Consider the following 20,750-nt stretch of genomic DNA (forward strand, 5'->3'; position numbering starts at 1 on the left):
AAAGGTATCTTGGGCTAAGGAGTGTGATCAATTATCCAAGAGAACTGCTAAATTTAGCTGATAGAACAGAGAGTCCCAGAAGGAGCCACCAAGAGGGGCACAGTGCCAATGGGTAACTGGACCAATATCCAACATGGCTGCCTAGGGAAGACTTTAATAAGGAGCTGAAGCACAGCTGTGTGTTGCCCTGTGGGGTAAGCAGGTGGAAGTAGAGGTGCTTTTATACCCCGCTTTTCACAGGAGTCCCAAAAGGGCTTACAAATACTATTCCTCTCCCCACAACAGATCCCCTGTGAGGTAGGTGGGGCCAAGAGAGCTCTGAGAGAACTGCACTGAGAAAACAGGACTGTGACTGGCCCAATGTCACTCCTGTTGGAGGAGGAGTGGGGAATCAAAACCAGATCTCCAGATTAGAATCCACCACTCTTATCCAGGCTGGCTTTCAAGATCTTACCCCGGAACCAACGGAAAGAGTAGGCGCCCATACTGCGGATGGGTCGATCCTGCACGACACACAGACAGACGTCCTAAGTGGGGCTGCCTTCAGCACACAGGGAGGTGGGGCAGCTCCCAGGGCCCAGGGCTTCTGACAGGGCCCCCTCCAGAAGACTCCCGACTCGTTCCTCCCTGGTCCCTCTGCTCAGGCCACTGGCAAACTGGCTTCGTATTCCGTTCTTGTCCCTGGTTGCCAAGGGAATTTCTCCTGTCATTTTAGAAGGTCCCTTTTTAGCGTAATTTACTTTCCTGCTGAGACAAACTTTCTTCCGTTGGATTAACAAACCACTTTTGAGGGAAAGCAGGTTCGTCCATTTTTTGCCCCTTGGCTGCACTTCCACACCGCTGTTCTCTATAAAATATCCAGAGTACTTCCTAGAATGCTGTTTCCATCGTTTCCATTGAGAGCTATAGTGCTAAGGCAGTATTGAGTGATATAGAGTAGGAGGGGCCAACCAGGCTGCTCAGTGCAGGATCAGCCTCCAGCATCCAGGAGAAGGATCTGTCCAGCCGCTGCTTGGAGACGGCCAGTGAGGGGGAGCTCCCCACCTCCTTAGGCAGCCCCTTCCACTGCTGAACTAGACTCCCAGAATCCTAGAGTGGGAGGGGCCATCCAGGCCACCTAGTCCCACCCACTGCGCAATGCAGGGTCAGCCTCAAGCATCCAGGAGAAGGATCTGTCCAGCCACTGCTTGAAGACGGCCAGTGAGGGGGAGCTCTCCACCTCCTCAGGCAGCCCCTTCTGCTGCTGAACTAGACTCCTAGAATCCTAGAGTGGGAAGGGGCCATGCAGGCCATCTAGTCCCACCCCCTGCTCAGTGCAGGATCAGCCTCCAGCATCCAGGAGAAGGATCTGTCCAGCCACTGCTTGAAGACGGCCAGGGAGGGGGAGTTCCCCACCTCCTTAGGCAGCCCATTCCACTGCTGAACTAGACTCCTAGAATCCTAGAGTAGGAAGGGGCCACACAGGCCATCCAGTCCCACCCTCTGCTCAATGCAGGATCAGCCTCAGGCATCCAGGAGAAGGATCTGTCCAGCCACTGCTTGAAGACGGCCAGGGAGGGGGAGTTCCCCACCTCCTTAGGCAGCCCATTCCACTGCTGAACTAGACTCCTAGAATCCTAGAGTGGGAAGGGGCCACACAGGCCATCCAGTCCCACCCCCTGCTCAATGCAGGATCAGCCTCAGGCATCCAGGAGAAGGATCTGTCCAGCCCCTGCTTGAAGATGGCCAGTGAGGGGGAGCTCCCCACCTCCTGAGGCAGCCCCTTCCATGGCTGAACTAGACTCATGGAATCATAGAATGGGAAGGGGACATCCAGGCCATCTAGTCCCACCCCCTGCTCAGTGCAGGATCAGCCTCCAGCATCCAGGAGAAGGATCTGTCCAGCCACTGCTTGAAGACGTCCAGTGAGGGGGAGCTCCCCACCTCCTGAGGCAGCCCCTTCCCCTGCTGTACTAGACCAATAGAATCCTAGAGTGGGAAGGGGCCACCCCGGCCATCTAGTCCCACCCCCTGCTCAGTGCAGGATCAGCCTCCAGCATCCAGGAGAAGGATCTGTCCAGCCACTGCTTGAAGTGAGGGGGAGCTCCCCACCTCCTGAGGCAGCCCCTTCCACTTCTGAACTAGACTCCTAGAATCCTAGAGTGGGAAGGGTCCACGAAGGCCATCTAGTCTCATCCCCTGCTCAAAGCAGGATCAGCCCAGAGCATCCTAAAGCATCCAAGAAAAATGTGTCTCCAACCTTTGCTTGAAGATGGCCAGTGGGGGGGAGCTCCCCACCTCCTTAGGCAGCCCGTTCCACTGCTGAACTAGACCCATAGAATCCTTGAGTGGTAAGGGGTCCTGCAGGCCATCTAGTCCACCCCCTGCTCAGGGCAGGATCAGCCTCAAGCATCCAGGAGAAGGATCTGTCCAGCCACTGCTTGAAGACGGCCAGTGAGGGGGAGCTCCCCACCTCCTTAGGCAGCCCCTTCCACTGCTGAACTAGACTCCTAGAATCTTAGAGTGGGAAGGGGCCATGCAGGCCATCTAGTCCCACCCCCTGCTCAGGGCAGGATCAGCCTCAAGCATCCAGGATAAGGATCTGTCCATCCGCTGCTTGAAGACGGCCAGTGAGGGGGAGCTCCCCACCTCCTCAGGCAGCCCCTTCCGCTGCTGAACTAGACTCAGAGAATCCCAGAATGGGTTAGGGTTAGGGAAGGGGCTATCCTGGCCATCTAGACTAGATGACCCTGGAGGTGCCTTCCAGCTCTGTGATTCTATGATTCTCCATATACACATGCATATTTTGTTCCATTATCCATCACTGTGAGAATATATCTTGGTTTTCCAGCAGATGGTGTCAGTGGACTGATCAGGTCAACATGGAATTTCTCCTGAGGCTTTTATTCCTTGTTCTGAGAGTTCGCATTATTGCTGCACATGGAAGGTCTTTTTTCCCTTTTCTTTCAGGCAGATTTCATAGCCATTCCTGGACATTTCACACCCCATAGTCTTATCGCCAACATCACACAGAGACTTCTTAACAGAATCGAAGTTTCTATTGCCCGGTTTCTATTCCTGCAAATGTCCTTGTTCACATCAGGTAGTATTTGCTGATCTTTCTGATCAGTCTTTCGTCTCAGCATTGAAAAAATAAAGGTCTCCTCTTTCTGTAGGTTTAAATGCCTAAGCTACAATAGAATCCTAAAAAAGCCTTTCATGTGACATTCAAAACCCTTTCTTGCAAGTCTTTTTACGGAGGTCTCATTTAATTTCGCTGGTGGTATATAGAATGCCTCTGATATTGTATAGTCCACAATATCGCCACTGATTATTTTTGCTTGAAATATTATAGTACCTTTCCCTTCATCCTTTATTTTCTGATCATCCACTGAATACATAGATTCAGAGCATTCCTTAAACGAGCTAAACAGTCTTTTGCCATTAAAGGTAAAGGTAAAGGTAAAGGTAAAGGTAAAGGTAAAGGTAAAGGTAAAGGTAAAGGTAAAGGTAAAGGTAAAGGTATCCCCTGTGCAAGCACTGGGTCATGTCTGACCCTGGGGGTGATGCCCTCCAGCATTTTCATGGCAGACTCAATACGGGGTGGTTTGCCAGTGCCTTCCCCAGTCATTACCATTTACCCCCGACCCGATTTTACCGACCTGGAAGGATGGAAGGCTGAGTCAACCTTGAGCCGGCTGCTGGGATCGAACTCCCAGCCTCATGGGCAGAGCTTTCAGACCACATGTCAGCTGCTTTACCACTCTGCGCCACAAGAGGCTCTCTTTTGTCATTAGCCAACACAAATTCTGATCCGGAATCCAAACACCAACTTAATTCAGTTTCAAAAACAGAACTGTTCCTTCCAGTTCCGCACAGCCGATTCACAGACAGAGATAATATGTGCCCTTTTTTCCCCTATTTGTTCTTTTCAGCTTTAAGAGCTTTATGCAAAATGCGGCCCTAAACATTTGAATCTGGCTGCTCTTTGTTTTTCTGCATTAAATAACTCCTGCAGCCATTACGTTTGTGATCCAGTTTACGACAATGGTAACAATCTCTTTCTTATTTAGCAACATTTTTATATCACTTTAAGGCAGATATTCAAGAGCATATTGAACAGTTAATTTATCAATGCACATCAAATGGTGTATGCGGCCTTCATATTTCTTAGGTAGAGATGCAAGTATAACATTATTAAGTCATCTTTAAGATCATGTCCACTTTCCTGAAGCCTGTCTGCATATTCCAAAGGCAGGTTTAAATATTTATGTAAGTCTTGTCCCTCCAAGTTTTGTGGTCAAGAACTTTACATAGAGAAGCCTTTGGGACATTACAGAATTAGACTGATATTGTCCACAACTCTTTGGCTGTTTTCACAGTTAAGTGGAGTCTTGTCTCAGAATCTTGCAATTATTCGGAGAGCTGCCTAATTATCCATTTTAAACTGTTCATATTCTTGGGCTTTCTCATTTTCTTCAAGGTATATAATCTAGACCTTGCATTCCCAATGCATTTAACCCTTTAAATCCCCAACTAATGTACTTAGAAGCACTTAGTGGGGAGAGATTGCATTGCATAGGTTATCTTGGGAACCCATCCACCTACTTTCCTGTTTGTAGCAGGCACCAGCGCATCTCTCTTCTTGCTCTCTCCCATTTTGGCTGGCCTGCATTGTGCAAAGGGTTGGACTAGATGACCTACACTCAGTGGGGGCTCATAGTTGCTTAGCAATTCCAGTGCAAAAATGCAATCTGTCTTCTTCGCAAAAAAAGGCTCAGGACGATCTCCAAAAGGAAAAATGCAAAAATTACTTTTGCAAAGAAAAAAGCTTCCTCTTACTCTGTCCTAGTTTTGACTTCACTGCCAGATCTGATAAAAAAATAAACTTACAGAGAAAAAAGCTTCTGGGCCAACATAACCTCATGTTGGCTATTTTGTTTGAAAGTAATATTAGTTAGCAGAGTTAATATTTAAATGAGGAGACCAGACGAGGGGAGTACTGAAGTATAAAAAAGACTATTTCACTAGGTTAACGGGGTAGGGGAAAGCTGGAAATAAAACAAAGAAATGCAAAGCTTCCTATAGCTCATAATGGAGCTGTACAGCTTAGATGTTACATGTTTGGAGTAAAAGATGGATCTCTCTCTCTCTCTCTCTCTCTCTCTCTCTCTCTCTCTCTCTCTCTCTCTCTCTCTGCTGACTCTTGCTAAACAGACAAAGGCTAACAGAAATTCCCTTGTTGAGGGTCACCCAAGTTGGAAGTTAAGCAGGGTGGCTACTAGGAAAGGAGACCACCAAAGAAGACCATGCCGAGGAAGGCCGTGGCCAACCATCTCTGCTTCCTACTTGCCCTGGAAGGCCCTTGATGTGGGTCACCGTGAGTTCACGGAATCGGACACATTCAATTCTTCCTCAGCATCATATCAATAGCCCTGCCCTGGCTGGCTCAGGCTTGCTGAATCTTGTCCGATCTTGGACACTTAAGCAGAGTTGGCCCTGGTCAGTATTTGGATGAGAAACCACCACAGAAGTTCAGGGTTGCTATGCCAGACCCTGAAGAAGGAAGACAGGAGGGAATAGATGCTTTCAAATTATGGTGTTGGAGACGAAGGCTGCGAATCCCACGGACAGCCAAAGTTACCAACAAGACGGTTTTAGAGAGGAGCAAACCAACTGCTTTAGGATGCTTAGGGCTGATCCTGCGTTGAGCAGGGGGTTGGACTAGATGGCCTGTATGGCCCCTTCCAACTCTAGGATTCTATGATTCTATGATTCTAACTAGGTCATTGGAAGGCAAGATATTACGGCTGAAGCTCGCTTACTTTGGACACATCATGAGATCAAACTCGTTGGAGAAATCATTAATACTCGGCACGGTCAGCGGCAAAAGGGAACGTGGTCGCCAAAGGATCCGCTGGCTCGACACGATCAAAGCCGACCCAGGGATGAGCATGAGCCAACCGAAAGAAGCAGTCAGAGACAGGGGCGCATGGCAGAGACTTTCCTATAGAATCGCCGAGGGTCGGACACGACTGAATGGATATTATTATCATCATCATACAAAGCCAAGCAACATAAGATCATCTCTGAATGCCCCTTTCCTTCAAAAACCCATGAGGCATCATCGTCATTCGGTTATGACTTGAAATGTATTCATTTAAAATAAAGTTACACAGGTAACTTTGTACACCACCTAAATGCTCATGACTATCTCCTCATCTTAGGTTTAATTGCTCAGAACTTTGACTTCACCAGGAAATTTCTCCATGTTTCAGAGACCAAGAACTTTTAGTTACATGGAACGTACAGAAACTCCCTCAGGCAATACAGTTCCTGATCAAGGAGTGACTTTCCTATTTAGCAGTTCAGCAATGCTGGAAAATGCCACCCTAAGAGAATCTGAGAATCAGAAAGCAAAAAGTCTCTCTACGCAGAACTGGTAAGGTACAAGTTGGAGCTGGGGGGGGGGGGGTAGGTGAGTATGATTTTGGTCACCTCTCAAAAAAAAAAAAAAATAGGATACTGTTAAGGTAGAAAGAATGGAACAACTTTAAAGCTGATGATAACAAAACTGAACTTGCTAGATGTTTTTAAGCAGCAGGTCAACCTAGAAGGAGACACAGTTTAAAAATTGTATTGAAATGTATTGTATTGCACACAAATGTATTATATTGCAGAAACAGAATGAGAACAAGTTTGGAACATGAAGGTGGGGGGGAAAAAAGATTTTGGGCTCAAAAAATCCTTATTTTCAATTGGAAGCTGTGCCAAATACATAGAAAAGAAGAAATGTGCAATAAGGAATGGACAGTAAAACATATTAGTTATGAAATTAGAAATTTAAATTTGAAATTTAAAATGCCTGAAGCAAGAAACATTATATTTTGTAGAGAAGATTTTGGAGATTTTAATGAAAAGGTGCTGGGGAGAAAAATTTCTTCCGATTTTATATTTGGTAGTTATCGTGATTTTTGATATCTATCTATCTATCTATCTATCTATCTATCTATCTATCTATCTATCTATCTATCTATCTATCTATCTATCTATCTATCTATCTATCTATCTATCTATCTATCTATCTATCTATCTATCTATCTATCTATCTGTATACCGCCACTCCCTGACAGGTCTTGCGGTTCACATGATAAAACATTAAAATACAATAAAAACCCTGTAATTTGCCCTATCAAACAATAAAACAAGACAGCAATGGACTCTATATTCAACCTCTATATTCAACCTAACCCATCTTGTTCAGCCATGATTTGCTATGGAGCCCCTCCTTCCCTCTTTCTTTGGGTCCCTTTTTCTAAAATAAAGAAACACTATTTAAAAGGGAAAAAAGAAATTGGGAGATGTTTTTTTTAATTTGTTGGCTCAGTCACCAGCCCAAGGGGAGGCTGAAAACTGTAAATCAGAAGGCAAAAGGACACTCAGGTTGGTGCTAAAAATGCTACTCGAGTTTTAGGATGGGTGTTGACCACAAGCAAGTTAGGGCTTTCAAAGTGTGCTCCAGTACTATGTGTGGGTGTGAACGTTGGACCATGAAGAAAGAGAATGGATGTCTTTGAAATGTTAGGGCTACCGTAGACCACTGAAAAGATACCCATCTGGATTCTTGACCCAATCAAGTCTGAACCCACCCTGGAAGCTAGAATGACTCTGGTGATGCTCTCGAACTTTGGTCACATTATGAGAAGATGAGAGTCACCAGCACAAACAATCGTGTGAGGAAAAGAGGAAGATGGATCGGCCCAGTTGAGGAAGCCATGGCCCTCCCTTGCAAGACTTGGGCAAGGCTCCTTGCCTTTGCAATCTCAGGCAAGTTACGTGGGGTCTGATTGGTCGTGTGCCAAGGCCGGGTCACCAAAGCGAACTGGTGATCCAACCAATCGCATCCCATTCCACAAAGAGCCCATGACTGTGAGGCCTGCTGGATAATCATTGCTTAGAAATTTCATTTCTCCAGGACATTTCTCCATGTTCTAGAATTAAGAATAATTGGTGGGGGACCATCTAGGATGATAATGCGTTGAAAAGAGGGAATCCTATGCCCAGCTGCAGAAAAAGCTGAGTGGGCATAGACCAGGGGTCCCCAACATGTCTGCAGACACCTTACCTGGCACCTGCCCAAGTGCTTTTGAAAGTAGGTGGGGCCTTTGCATGGCAAGGCTTCTGATTGGCTATTGTAGATTTGATTGGCTGTGCAGATATTTAAAACCGTTGCTTTGGCAGCAGCAGCCACTACAGCACAAGGATCTTCAGTGTGTGACTGAAGGTAAGCGGCAGCAGCTCTTTTGTGCTTGGCCCCGCCTCCTAGAGCAGCCATTTTGTGGCTGAGCTTAGCATATTGTGGCAGATTTCCAAAGATGGCTGCAAGCTCAAGAAGATCGGAGACCCCAGTAGAGACTAGAGCTGCTTCCCTGTGGGATGAGATCCAGCGTCCTCCTAGCTGAGAGTTCTGTTTCAGCTGCCGGCAGGGAAATGAATCTCACAATTAGGAGGATATCAGATCCAGGACCAGTGGCACACCCAGCTGCCATTGCAGGACCGCCAGACCAGTAAGGCTGTAACATGTAACTGACTGGGAAGAAACAGGCTGCTCCTGTGTCTAATCAGCATATCTAATTCTCAACACGGTCCCGTCTGTGGATGCATAAATCTAGAGTGGGGCCATGAACAGACTGGAGAGCAGGGGGGGGGAAGAACTAGAATAAAACGTGCATGGGGGAGAAAACCCCCCTCCCAAAAAACAACAACAACAACAAAAACATTAGAAACCGTTCTTTCCAGGAAGGGGAAGAGGAAATAGTTTGGGAGGGAGAAATCTGGGGATCCTTCGTGTTCCTGGCTGATCTTCTCTCCTCTGGTTCAGTCACATTCTCCTCACGTGTGTTCTCTTCCCAGGGGAAACCAAAAACGGGACTAATGGTGCCCTTCAGCCTCACCTTTCATGGCTTCCTTGTTGTCTGCCTGTTCCTGAAAGGTGAGTGCAGAGGTGACCTTCAGGTTGGGAGGGAGTGGCTCGCTGAAGGTCAGCTCCCCAGGGCGATGGATAGGGGAAGGCTGCGGCTTTCATTCCTGGCGTGAAGAGTTTTCTAGAGACATCCTACTAGTGAAAATCAGGTGCTGAGATACCTAGGCTCAGGTAAGCAGGATCAGCCCTTCTTAATATTTGGAAGGGGGCCCAGCAAGGAATCCAGGGTCACTCTGCAGGATCAGGAAACCCCCTCTGGATGCCTCTTGGCCAGAAAACCCTACCAGGAGGTGGGGAGAGGAAGAGGAGTCACCTGAATTCAGCTGTGACCTGATGGTAAGACCAAGAAGTCCAGCCTCAGCTCTCTGAAGCAGGGCCTTCGGACATGACTGCAGCAGCAAGATGGGTTCGTAAAGGAGCAGGTGGTCCTTCAGGTGGTCCCGAGCAAGAAGGGCTTTCAAGGTCAGCACCAGCATCTTGGATTGTGGGTGGGAATGCAGTGTAGACCCAGTGTAGACGGGCCCAGACGGAAGGAACAGGGCCTTGACAAGCCCGTTTAGTCAACACTTGGCTGCAGAATTCGGCATAAATTGAAGCCTGTGAACACTTCTCAGGGGTAGCCCCACATAGAGAACATTGCAGTGATCTAGATGCCCCCAGCGGCTTGCTCTTTTCTGTGCAGGAAAAGGTTGCGGCTGGCTAACCAGTCAAAGCTGGTAAAACACAACAAACGGTTGAAAGCTTCCGTTCCCAGAGTCACCTGGGTGTTGGAAATAGGCACACTCCTGGGGACGCAGCAAGATGAAAATCTCTCTGTGCCAATGGGTGTTGCCCATCTTACCACTGAAGATGCCAGCCACGGTTACTGGTGAAAGGTCAGGGCCTAAAATTGCCAGATCACAGCCACATGGCCTGTGCCCAAGAGCCCAAGACCCAGGGGAGCGTCCACCTTCTTGGGACGCCAGTTCCCTCTGACCTAGCCGGAGGTTCAGCCGGGGGATTCTAAGCAGAAGGCTAAGAACAGATCCAAGGCAGTCCTGCTTCAGCCAAAGCGTCATTCATGTGTGGAATTCCCTCCTGCAGGAAGGGGCCGTGGCTGCAGGTTGCCAAATCCCAGCTAGGAAACTCATGAGAGATTTGGGGATACAGCCTGAGGGGAACAGGGACCTCAGTGGGGTTCAAAGCCAGAGAGTCCACCCTGCAAAGCATCTCTTTTCTCCAGGGGAACTGAGCTTGGTAATCTGGAGAGGAGCTGTAATTCCAGGGGAGCCTCAGGCCCCACCTGGAGGCTGGCATCCTTAGGTGGCTACAAGCAAAGTCAGCTTCAAGAGAGGACTTAATAAATGTATGGAGGAGATGTCCATTAGTGGCTAATAGCCACAAATTATAGATGGAACATTCTCTCTGAGACAGGGATGCTCTGTCTTGGTGCTTGGGGGGCCACAGTAGGAGGGTTTCTGCAATTGTGGCCCCTCTGGGGGACCTCCTGAGGGCCCCTGGGTTTTGCCCACTGCAGGACACAGAGTGTTGGCTTGGATGGGCCACTAGCCTGACCCAACAGGGCTTCCCTTCTGTTCTTATGTGTGGGGCAGGCAACTGTGTGGGGGTTCTGGAGTTCTGGCCTTGCTGGTGGACCTCCTGAGGGCCCCTGGGTTTTGCCCACTGTGTGGCCCAGAGTGTGGGCCTGGAGGGGCCACTGGCCTGACCCAACATGGCTTCCCTTCTGTTCTTATGACCGAAGGGCTGTCTCCCTCTAACCCGGCCTCTAACAGGGATCGTCTTCTCCGAACTCCATGCAGAAGCCAAATCTTGCCAGAAGGACTGGACGTTCTACAAAGGTCACTGCTATGGCCTCTTCAACAAGAAGCTGATGTGGTCAGATGCAGAGGTGAGAAGTCTGTCTCAGGACAAAACCGAGGGCAGGGCGAGATCCATGGTGGTGGGGTTGGGAAGGGAGCTCTCCATTTGCTGTGGTGCGGAACAGCTTGCCAACGAGCTCGGCCTGCAAGTTGCTCATTGTAGCTCATGCTGGCAACCCGAAACTCACAACGGGCCAAGAGCTCCCTGCTGTTTCCCCACCCTCATGTTTCCCCACCCTCATGGGTTTGCCAGCATTGAGTTGGGGAATTCCTGGAGTGTTGGAAGAGGAAGAGGAAGAGGAAGAGTAAGAGTTGATGGAATGAAATTAGTTCAAAAGGAATTCCATCTCAACCTCCGGAAGAAGTTCCTGACAGTCAGAGTGGTTCCTCAGTGGAACAGGCTTCCTCGGGAGGTGGTGGGTTCTCCATCTTTGGAGATTTCTATACAGAGGCTGGAAAGCCATCTGACTGAGAGGCTGATTTTGGGAAGGCTCAAGGGGGTGGCAGGTGACAGGGGATGAGCGAGAGGGTTGTGAGTGTCCTGCATAGTGCAGGGGGTTGGACTAGATGACCCGGGAGGTCCCTTCCAACTCTAGGATTCCATGAGGACAGGCTTGTCTGCATCATCCAGGCTAGGGCAAGAGAGGAACTGAGGTGGCTGGCCATTCTCTGCCTTTCCGTGGCCACCCTGGACGTCCTGGGTAGTCTCCCATCCAGTGACTCCTCCGGCCAGACCCTGCTTAACCTCCGAGATGTAACGGGAACAGGCTAGGCTGGGCGCTGCAGGACAGGACCTGCCTGGCAGATTGACTCCGAAAGTGTGTCGCACACATTTCAGGCAGGGACTTGAGCCATGTCCTTCCCGCCGTCCCCTCATGAAGCATCCAGCTCTCCTGCCTGGGAAATAAAATAGGCATTTTTCTTGATCAACGTTTAGTATGAATGCCAAAAACTGGGGGGTCACCTGGCCTCCATCCACTTCCCGGAAGAAATGAGTCATCTTTCCCAGTACATTCGCAAATTCATCAAAGGATATGAGAACATCTGGATCGGAATGATGTCGCCCCATAACGTAAGTTTAGAACCCAAGGCCTTTTCGTCCCAGCCGCCCCAGTCCCTGTCCCCAGTGCAGACCGACCGCCTCCCTCTCTCCTGGCAGGATCAACAGTGGCAGTGGGTGGACCACACCCCCATCACCTACGAGCCCTGGGACGACGGAGAACCAAACAACTTCTTATTTCTTGAGAACTGTGTCGAGTTGCTATACAAGAAAGGTAAGAGCCACGGGAGCCACAAAAGGGGGGCACGTGGCAGTGCGAGAACCTGCGGGCACGCCGGGAATTTAATGAGCAGAAGGTTTAGAACCGATAAAAGGAAGTGCATCGTCATCCCTAGAGACGTTGATCTGTGGGATTCACCGCGGCAGGAAGTCGTGGCAGCTACCTGCGTAGACAGCTTCAAGAGGAGATTGGAGAGTCATGGGGCAGAGCTTCACCAGTGGCTGTAAGGCACAAGATATAGAGGAAATGCTGTGTCTTGGGCAGTGAAGATCTATATACTTGGAGCTTGGCGAGCCACAGTGGGAGGGCTTCTGAAGTTCTGGCCCTGCTGGTGGAACTCCTGAGGGCACCTGGTTCTTGGCCACTGTGTGACACAGAGTGTTGGACTGGAGGGGCCACTGGCCTGACCCAACATGGCTTCTCTGATGTTCTTATGTCTGGAGCAGGGATGCTCTGTCTTCTTGGTGCTTGGGGGTCCACAGTGGGAGGGCTCCTGGAGTTCTGGCCCTGCTGGTGGACTTCCTGAAGGCACCTGGTTTTTGGCCACTGTGTGACACAGAGAATTGGACTGAAGGGTCCAGTGGCCTGATCCATCATGGCTTCTCTTATGTTCTTATGTGACACAGAGTGTTGGACTGGAGGGGCCACTGGCCTGACCAAACAGGGCTTCTCTGATGCTCTTACGTTCTTACTGGGTGACTGAAGGAGAAGCCATCTTCTCATAGTTTTTGCCATCAAATCAAACCCATCCCCTTGAACTGGTATGGCCACACCCCTTGGCCATGCCATGCCTGTATCCTTCAGTCTCTCAGTAGGGCCTCATTAGGCATCACACAAGCCATGATTTGTGCCAGCTCCTTTTCCGTCTTCAGCCCTGTCAGCTGGAGGGCAGAGAGCAGTCAACTATACGTGCCTAGGGAGCCTTCTACCCTCCCGGTTGAGACCCTCTTAGACCCTGCTTGAAAGGATTCCTTTGCTGCAGGGCAAGTGGAGGGGGAGGGCGGCGATTTGGGTCTGCGCCCGAAGAAGCAAATTTTGGTGCGGAAACGGACAAAAAAGCCAGCCCTTTAAAAATGCAAATCCAAAAGACATCGCTAGTGCAGAAACAGTCAAAGTGTAAAACTGGAAGAAATGACCCGGCCTTGTGTTTTTAATTGCTTTGCAGATTACACCCGTTTGAACGATAATAACTGTAGGAGAAAGCAGCCTTATGTCTGCGAACAACGGGCGACTTAAGGAGAGCGGGGAACAGGGATGCAGCACAGACAGGAATGGGCCGGACAGTTTGAGACGCCGCTGCTTCTCCTGGTCTCCCCCCCTGGTCTCTCCCCCTGGATTAGCCCCCCACCTTTGACAGCAGGGGCGTGAAACTCATTTCCCAGGGAGGGAATGTCTGGGAATGGGGAGGAGGGTGAAATGTTACTGCTGCCAAACCCAGGAGCTCTCCGGCATTTTCCCCTTGAAAACTGCCAATCAACACTTAATCTTTCAAAAACATATTAAGGGTGGGGAGAGATGTTTCCTCAGAAAGCCCTTTCTCTGGGGTTCCCAACTACCTGGTGGGGCCTGGAGATCACCTACTTTTAGAATCATCTCCAAGCTACAGAGAGCAGTTCCCCTGGAGGGCCGAGTCCATGACATCATATCCCTGATGAGGTCCCTCCCCTCCATACGCCCCACCCACCTCAGGCTCCGCCCCTAATATATCCAAGTATTTTTAGCAATCTGCCTTTATCCCAGAAGCAAATTCAGTGCACAGAGATCGTCTCCATTGCAATTGGAAAGGGATTTTAAAGTGTTGCCAGGTCTTGATCCTGATCCAGCCCCCTTTTCAATCCCCAAACAAGGTTGCAAAGTTCCATGTGGCACCTGGGGAGCACCTGGAAGGACCACGGATCTCCACTTCCCCTTGGAGGGTAGACTCGAGGGCATCATCCCCTACTGAAGTTGAGGACATATTTTGCTGAAGTGCCCCCCCCCTCAGTCTTTGTCCTCCCTAGACTCCACCCCCAATATCTCCAGGAAATTCTCACCCCGGAGTTGGCACCTCTAGTGCCTAAAGCACTGGTGGGGCGGGCATACACACCGTGCTCTTTGGGCACCCGGAAAAGCATTGGAAGGGGGGGGGCAATCTCTGTGCTATGAGCCCTTGTCCTAAAATGCAAAAGCCACTTAATGTGATCCACCTGCAAGTAACATTCATTTCCAGTGAGAAGGCAAAGGCATTTCAATAAACTGTCTCGCTTCCCAGGGCTCTCTGGACTCATCTCTGCCTGATTTTTCTCCAAGGATGCACCTTCATCCTTCCTAAGTGCTGCGCGTCTCAAGGTGCTGGTTGGAGAGCTCCAGAATTACCACTGCAGGTCTCCGCGTTACAGAGATCCCTGCAGAAAATGACTGTTCTGAAAGATGGATTGTATGGCATTTAGAGCCAACGCTGTGCAGTGCTTAGAGAGAGATGGATGGGTACGATTCCCTACTCCTTTTTCACATGCAGTGAGCCGGGTGACCTTGAGCGAGTCACAGTTCTCTTAGAGCTCTCTCAGCCTCAGCTACCTTACAGGGTGTCTATTGTGGGGTGAGGAAGAGAAAGATGTTTGAAAGCTGCTTTTGAAAGCTCCTTCAGGTAGTGAAAAGCAGAGTATAGAAAACCAGCTCTTCTCCTTCTGCATCATGATACTCCACTATGGTCTCTCCGCACTCCCCAAGTTCCACTCTACAAATCTCTGGGAACTTTTCACCTTTTCCTTCTACAAGGGGCCATCAGACTCCTGTTTTTAAAAATGGGCTCAGAGCCCTGAAAGAATTCTATGGAATCTTTCATGCTGCGAACAGGGCCTGTCAGGATGCCTTTGAATGAATTTGCCGATTGAAAGGTATCTTGGGCTAAGGAGTGTGATCAATTATCCAAGAGAACTGCTAAATTTAGCTGATAGAACAGAGAGTCCCAGAAGGAGCCACCAAGAGGGGCACAGTGCCAATGGGTAACTGGACCAATATCCAACATGGCTGCCTAGGGAAGACTTTAATAAGGAGCTGAAGCACAGCTGTGTGTTGCCCTGTGGGGTAAGCAGGTGGAAGTAGAGGTGCTTTTATACCCCGCTTTTCACAGGAGTCCCAAAAGGGCTTACAAATACTATTCCTCTCCCCACAACAGATCCCCTGTGAGGTAGGTGGGGCCAAGAGAGCTCTGAGAGAACTGCACTGAGAAAACAGGACTGTGACTGGCCCAATGTCACTCCTGTTGGAGGAGGAGTGGGGAATCAAAACCAGATCTCCAGATTAGAATCCACCACTCTTATCCAGGCTGGCTTTCAAGATCTTACCCCGGAACCAACGGAAAGAGTAGGCGCCCATACTGCGGATGGGTCGATCCTGCACGACACACAGACAGACGTCCTAAGTGGGGCTGCCTTCAGCACACAGGGAGGTGGGGCAGCTCCCAGGGCCCAGGGCTTCTGACAGGGCCCCCTCCAGAAGACTCCCGACTCGTTCCTCCCTGGTCCCTCTGCTCAGGCCACTGGCAAACTGGCTTCGTATTCCGTTCTTGTCCCTGGTTGCCAAGGGAATTTCTCCTGTCATTTTAGAAGGTCCCTTTTTAGCGTAATTTACTTTCCTGCTGAGACAAACTTTCTTCCGTTGGATTAACAAACCACTTTTGAGGGAAAGCAGGTTCGTCCATTTTTTGCCCCTTGGCTGCACTTCCACACCGCTGTTCTCTATAAAATATCCAGAGTACTTCCTAGAATGCTGTTTCCATCGTTTCCATTGAGAGCTATAGTGCTAAGGCAGTATTGAGTGATATAGAGTAGGAGGGGCCAACCAGGCTGCTCAGTGCAGGATCAGCCTCCAGCATCCAGGAGAAGGATCTGTCCAGCCGCTGCTTGGAGACGGCCAGTGAGGGGGAGCTCCCCACCTCCTTAGGCAGCCCCTTCCACTGCTGAACTAGACTCCCAGAATCCTAGAGTGGGAGGGGCCATCCAGGCCACCTAGTCCCACCCACTGCGCAATGCAGGGTCAGCCTCAAGCATCCAGGAGAAGGATCTGTCCAGCCACTGCTTGAAGACGGCCAGTGAGGGGGAGCTCTCCACCTCCTCAGGCAGCCCCTTCTGCTGCTGAACTAGACTCCTAGAATCCTAGAGTGGGAAGGGGCCATGCAGGCCATCTAGTCCCACCCCCTGCTCAGTGCAGGATCAGCCTCCAGCATCCAGGAGAAGGATCTCTCCAGCCACTGCTTGAAGACGGCCAGGGAGGGGGAGTTCCCCACCTCCTTAGGCAGCCCATTCCACTGCTGAACTAGACTCCTAGAATCCTAGAGTAGGAAGGGGCCACACAGGCCATCCAGTCCCACCCTCTGCTCAATGCAGGATCAGCCTCAGGCATCCAGGAGAAGGATCTGTCCAGCCACTGCTTGAAGACGGCCAGGGAGGGGGAGTTCCCCACCTCCTTAGGCAGCCCATTCCACTGCTGAACTAGACTCCTAGAATCCTAGAGTGGGAAGGGGCCACACAGGCCATCCAGTCCCACCCCCTGCTCAATGCAGGATCAGCCTCAGGCATCCAGGAGAAGGATCTGTCCAGCCCCTGCTTGAAGATGGCCAGTGAGGGGGAGCTCCCCACCTCCTGAGGCAGCCCCTTCCATGGCTGAACTAGACTCATGGAATCATAGAATGGGAAGGGGACATCCAGGCCATCTAGTCCCACCCCCTGCTCAGTGCAGGATCAGCCTCCAGCATCCAGGAGAAGGATCTGTCCAGCCACTGCTTGAAGACGTCCAGTGAGGGGGAGCTCCCCACCTCCTGAGGCAGCCCCTTCCCCTGCTGTACTAGACCCATAGAATCCTAGAGTGGGAAGGGGCCACCCCGGCCATCTAGTCCCACCCCCTGCTCAGTGCAGGATCAGCCTCCAGCATCCAGGAGAAGGATCTGTCCAGCCGCTGCTTGAAGACGGCCAGTGAGGGGGAGCTCCCCACCTCCTGAGGCAGCCCCTTCCACTGCTGAACTAGACTCCTAGAATCCTAGAGTGGGAAGGGGCCACAGAGGCCATCTAGTCCCACCCCCTGCTCAGGGCAGGATCAGCCTCAAGCATCCAGGATAAGGATCTGTCCATCCGCTGCTTGAAGACGGCCAGTGAGGGGGAGCTCCCCACCTCCTCAGGCAGCCCCTTCCGCTGCTGAACTAGACTCAGAGAATCCCAGAATGGGTTAGGGTTAGGGAAGGGGCTATCCTGGCCATCTAGACTAGATGACCCTGGAGGTGCCTTCCAGCTCTGTGATTCTATGATTCTCCATATACACATGCATATTTTGTTCCATTATCCATCACTGTGAGAATATATCTTGGTTTTCCAGCAGATGGTGTCAGTGGACTGATCTGGTCAACATGGAATTTCTCCTGAGGCTTTTATTCCTTGTTCTGAGAGTTCGCATTATTGCTGCACATGGAAGGTCTTTTTTCCCTTTTCTTTCAGGCAGATTTCATAGCCATTCCTGGACATTTCACACCCCATAGTCTTATCGCCAACATCACACAGAGACTTCTTAACAGAATCGAAGTTTCTATTGCCCGGTTTCTATTCCTGCAAATGTCCTTGTTCACATCAGGTAGTATTTGCTGATCTTTCTGATCAGTCTTTCGTCTCAGCATTGAAAAAATAAAGGTCTCCTCTTTCTGTAGGTTTAAATGCCTAAGCTACAATAGAATCCTAAAAAAGCCTTTCATGTGACATTCAAAACCCTTTCTTGCAAGTCTTTTTACGGAGGTCTCATTTAATTTCGCTGGTGGTATATAGAATGCCTCTGATATTGTATAGTCCACAATATCGCCACTGATTATTTTTGCTTGAAATATTATAGTACCTTTCCCTTCATCCTTTATTTTCTGATCATCCACTGAATACATAGATTCAGAGCATTCCTTAAACGAGCTAAACAGTCTTTTGTCATTAAAGGTAAAGGTAAAGGTAAAGGTAAAGGTAAAGGTAAAGGTAAAGGTAAAGGTAAAGGTAAAGGTAAAGGTAAAGGTATCCCCTGTGCAAGCACTGGGTCATGTCTGACCCTGGGGGTGATGCCCTCCAGCATTTTCATGGCAGACTCAATACGGGGTGGTTTGCCAGTGCCTTCCCCAGTCATTACCATTTACCCCCGACCCGATTTTACCGACCTGGAAGGATGGAAGGCTGAGTCAACCTTGAGCCGGCTGCTGGGATCGAACTCCCAGCCTCATGGGCAGAGCTTTCAGACCACATGTCAGCTGCTTTATCACTCTGCGCCACAAGAGGCTCTCTTTTGTCATTAGCCAACACAAATTCTGATCCGGAATCCAAACACCAACTTAATTCAGTTTCAAAAACAGAACTGTTCCTTCCAGTTCCGCACAGCCGATTCACAGACAGAGATAATATGTGCCCTTTTTTTCCCTATTTGTTCTTTTCAGCTTTAAGAGCTTTATGCAAAATGCGGCCCTAAACATTTGAATCTGGCTGCTCTTTGTTTTTCTGCATTAAATAACTCCTGCAGCCATTACGTTTGTGATCCAGTTTACGACAATGGTAACAATCTCTTTCTTATTTAGCAACATTTTTATATCACTTTAAGGCAGATATTCAAGAGCATATTGAACAGTTAATTTATCAATGCACATCAAATGGTGTATGCGGCCTTCATATTTCTTAGGTAGAGATGCAAGTATAACATTATTAAGTCATCTTTAAGATCATGTCCACTTTCCTGAAGCCTGTCTGCATATTCCAAAGGCAGGTTTAAATATTTATGTAAGTCTTGTCCCTCCAAGTTTTGTGGTCAAGAACTTTACATAGAGAAGCCTTTGGGACATTACAGAATTAGACTGATATCTTTCTTCAAATTTTGTCCACAACTCTTTGGCTGTTTTCACAGTTAAGTGGAGTCTTGTCTCAGAATCTTGCAATTATTCGGAGAGCTGCCTAATTATCCATTTTAAACTGTTCATATTCTTGGGCTTTCTCATTTTCTTCAAGGTATATAATCTAGACCTTGCATTCCCAATGCATTTAACCCTTTAAATCCCCAACTAATGTACTTAGAAGCACTTAGTGGGGAGAGATTGCATTGCATAGGTTATCTTGGGAACCCATCCACCTACTTTCCTGTTTGTAGCAGGCACCAGCGCATCTCTCTTCTTGCTCTCTCCCATTTTGGCTGGCCTGCATTGTGCAAAGGGTTGGACTAGATGACCTACACTCAGTGGGGGCTCATAGTTGCTTAGCAATTCCAGTGCAAAAATGCAATCTGTCTTCTTCGCAAAAAAAGGCTCAGGACGATCTCCAAAAGGAAAAATGCAAAAATTACTTTTGCAAAGAAAAAAGCTTCCTCTTACTCTGTCCTAGTTTTGACTTCACTGCCAGATCTGATAAAAAAATAAAGTTACAGAGAAAAAAGCTTCTGGGCCAACATAACCTCATGTTGGCTATTTTGTTTGAAAGTAATATTAGTTAGCAGAGTTAATATTTAAATGAGGAGACCAGACGAGGGGAGTACTGAAGTATAAAAAAGACTATTTCACTAGGTTAACGGGGTAGGGGAAAGCTGGAAATAAAACAAGGAAATGCAAAGCTTCCTATAGCTCATAATGGAGCTGTACAGCTTAGATGTTACATGTTTGGAGTAAAAGATGGATCTCTCTCTCTCTCTCTCTCTCTCTCTCTCTCTCTCTCTCTCTCTCTCTCTCTCTCTCTCTCTGCTGACTCTTGCTAAACAGACAAAGGCTAACAGAAATTCCCTTGTTGGGGGTCACCCAAGTTGGAAGTTAAGCAGGGTGGCTACTAGGAAAGGAGACCACCAAAGAAGACCATGCCGAGGAAGGCCGTGGCCAACCATCTCTGCTTCCTACTTGCCCTGGAAGGCCCTTGATGTGGGTCACCGTGAGTTCACGGAATCGGACACATTCAATTCTTCCTCAGCATCATATCAATAGCCCTGCCCTGGCTGGCTCAGGCTTGCTGAATCTTGTCCGATCTTGGACACTTAAGCAGAGTTGGCCCTGGTCAGTATTTGGAGGAGAAACCACCACAGAAGTTCAGGGTTGCTATGCCAGACCCTGAAGAAGGAAGACAGGAGGGAATAGATGCTTTCAAATTATGGTGTTGGAGACGAAGGCTGCGAATCCCACGGACAGCCAAAGTTACCAACAAGACGGTTTTAGAGAGGAGCAAACCAACTGCTTTAGGATGCTTAGGGCTGATCCTGCGTTGAGCAGGGGGTTGGACTAGATGGCCTGTATGGCCCCTTCCAACTCTATGATTCTATGATTCTATGATTCTAACTAGGTCATTGGAAGGCAAGATATTATGGCTGAAGCTCACTTACTTTGGACACATCATGAGATCAAACTCGTTGGAGAAATCATTAATACTCGGCACGGTCAGCGGCAAAAGGGAACGTGGTCGCCAAAGGATCCGCTGGCTCGACACGATCAAAGCCGACACAGGGATGACCATGAACCAACTGAAAGAAGCAGTCAGAGACAGAGACGCATGGCAAAGACTTTCCTATAGAATCACCAAGGGTCGGACACGACTGAATGGATATTATTATCATCATCATACAAAGCCAAGCAACATAAGATCATCTCTGAATGCCCCTTCCCTTCAAAAACCCATGAGGCATCGTCGT

The 20,750-nt window shown here is 49.0% G+C and overlaps 1 protein-coding gene across 4 annotated transcripts; it reads left to right on the forward strand.

Annotated features, from left to right (window-relative positions):
• Nucleotides 1-6,285: 6,285 nt before the first annotated feature.
• On the forward strand, nucleotides 6,286-14,353 carry LOC143838717 (C-type lectin lectoxin-Thr1-like). Of its 4 annotated transcripts, none has more exons than XM_077340488.1 (6): nucleotides 6,286-6,421; nucleotides 8,893-8,971; nucleotides 10,762-10,850; nucleotides 11,759-11,893; nucleotides 11,981-12,095; nucleotides 13,267-14,353. In XM_077340488.1, the coding sequence occupies exons 2-6, from the start codon at nucleotides 8,914-8,916 to the stop codon at nucleotides 13,335-13,337; spliced, it is 468 nt and encodes a 155-aa protein (XP_077196603.1). In that variant the 5' UTR covers nucleotides 6,286-6,421; nucleotides 8,893-8,913; the 3' UTR covers nucleotides 13,338-14,353. The 4 variants fall into 4 exon arrangements, with proteins under 4 accessions (XP_077196603.1, XP_077196602.1, XP_077196601.1 ...); XM_077340487.1 differs by having other exon boundaries at nucleotides 6,287-6,421; nucleotides 10,735-10,850; XM_077340486.1 differs by lacking the exon at nucleotides 6,286-6,421 and adding an exon at nucleotides 8,208-8,263 and having other exon boundaries at nucleotides 10,735-10,850.
• The last annotated feature ends 6,397 nt before the right edge of the window (nucleotides 14,354-20,750 follow it).

The sequence above is a fragment of the Paroedura picta genome, chromosome 5 (genome assembly GCF_049243985.1).
Source record: "Paroedura picta isolate Pp20150507F chromosome 5, Ppicta_v3.0, whole genome shotgun sequence".
NCBI lineage: Eukaryota > Metazoa > Chordata > Lepidosauria > Squamata > Gekkonidae > Paroedura > Paroedura picta.

Coding starts and splice junctions, on each gene's coding strand:
- LOC143838717 (XM_077340487.1), top strand. CDS start 8,914: ATGGTGCCCTTCAGCCTCACCTTTCATGGCTTCCTTGTTGTCTGCCTG. Junction 10,851..11,758: donor TGATGTGGTCAGATGCAGAG/GTGAGAAGTCTG, acceptor ATCAACGTTTAG/TATGAATGCCAAAAACTGGG. Junction 11,894..11,980: donor GAATGATGTCGCCCCATAAC/GTAAGTTTAGAA, acceptor CTCTCCTGGCAG/GATCAACAGTGGCAGTGGGT.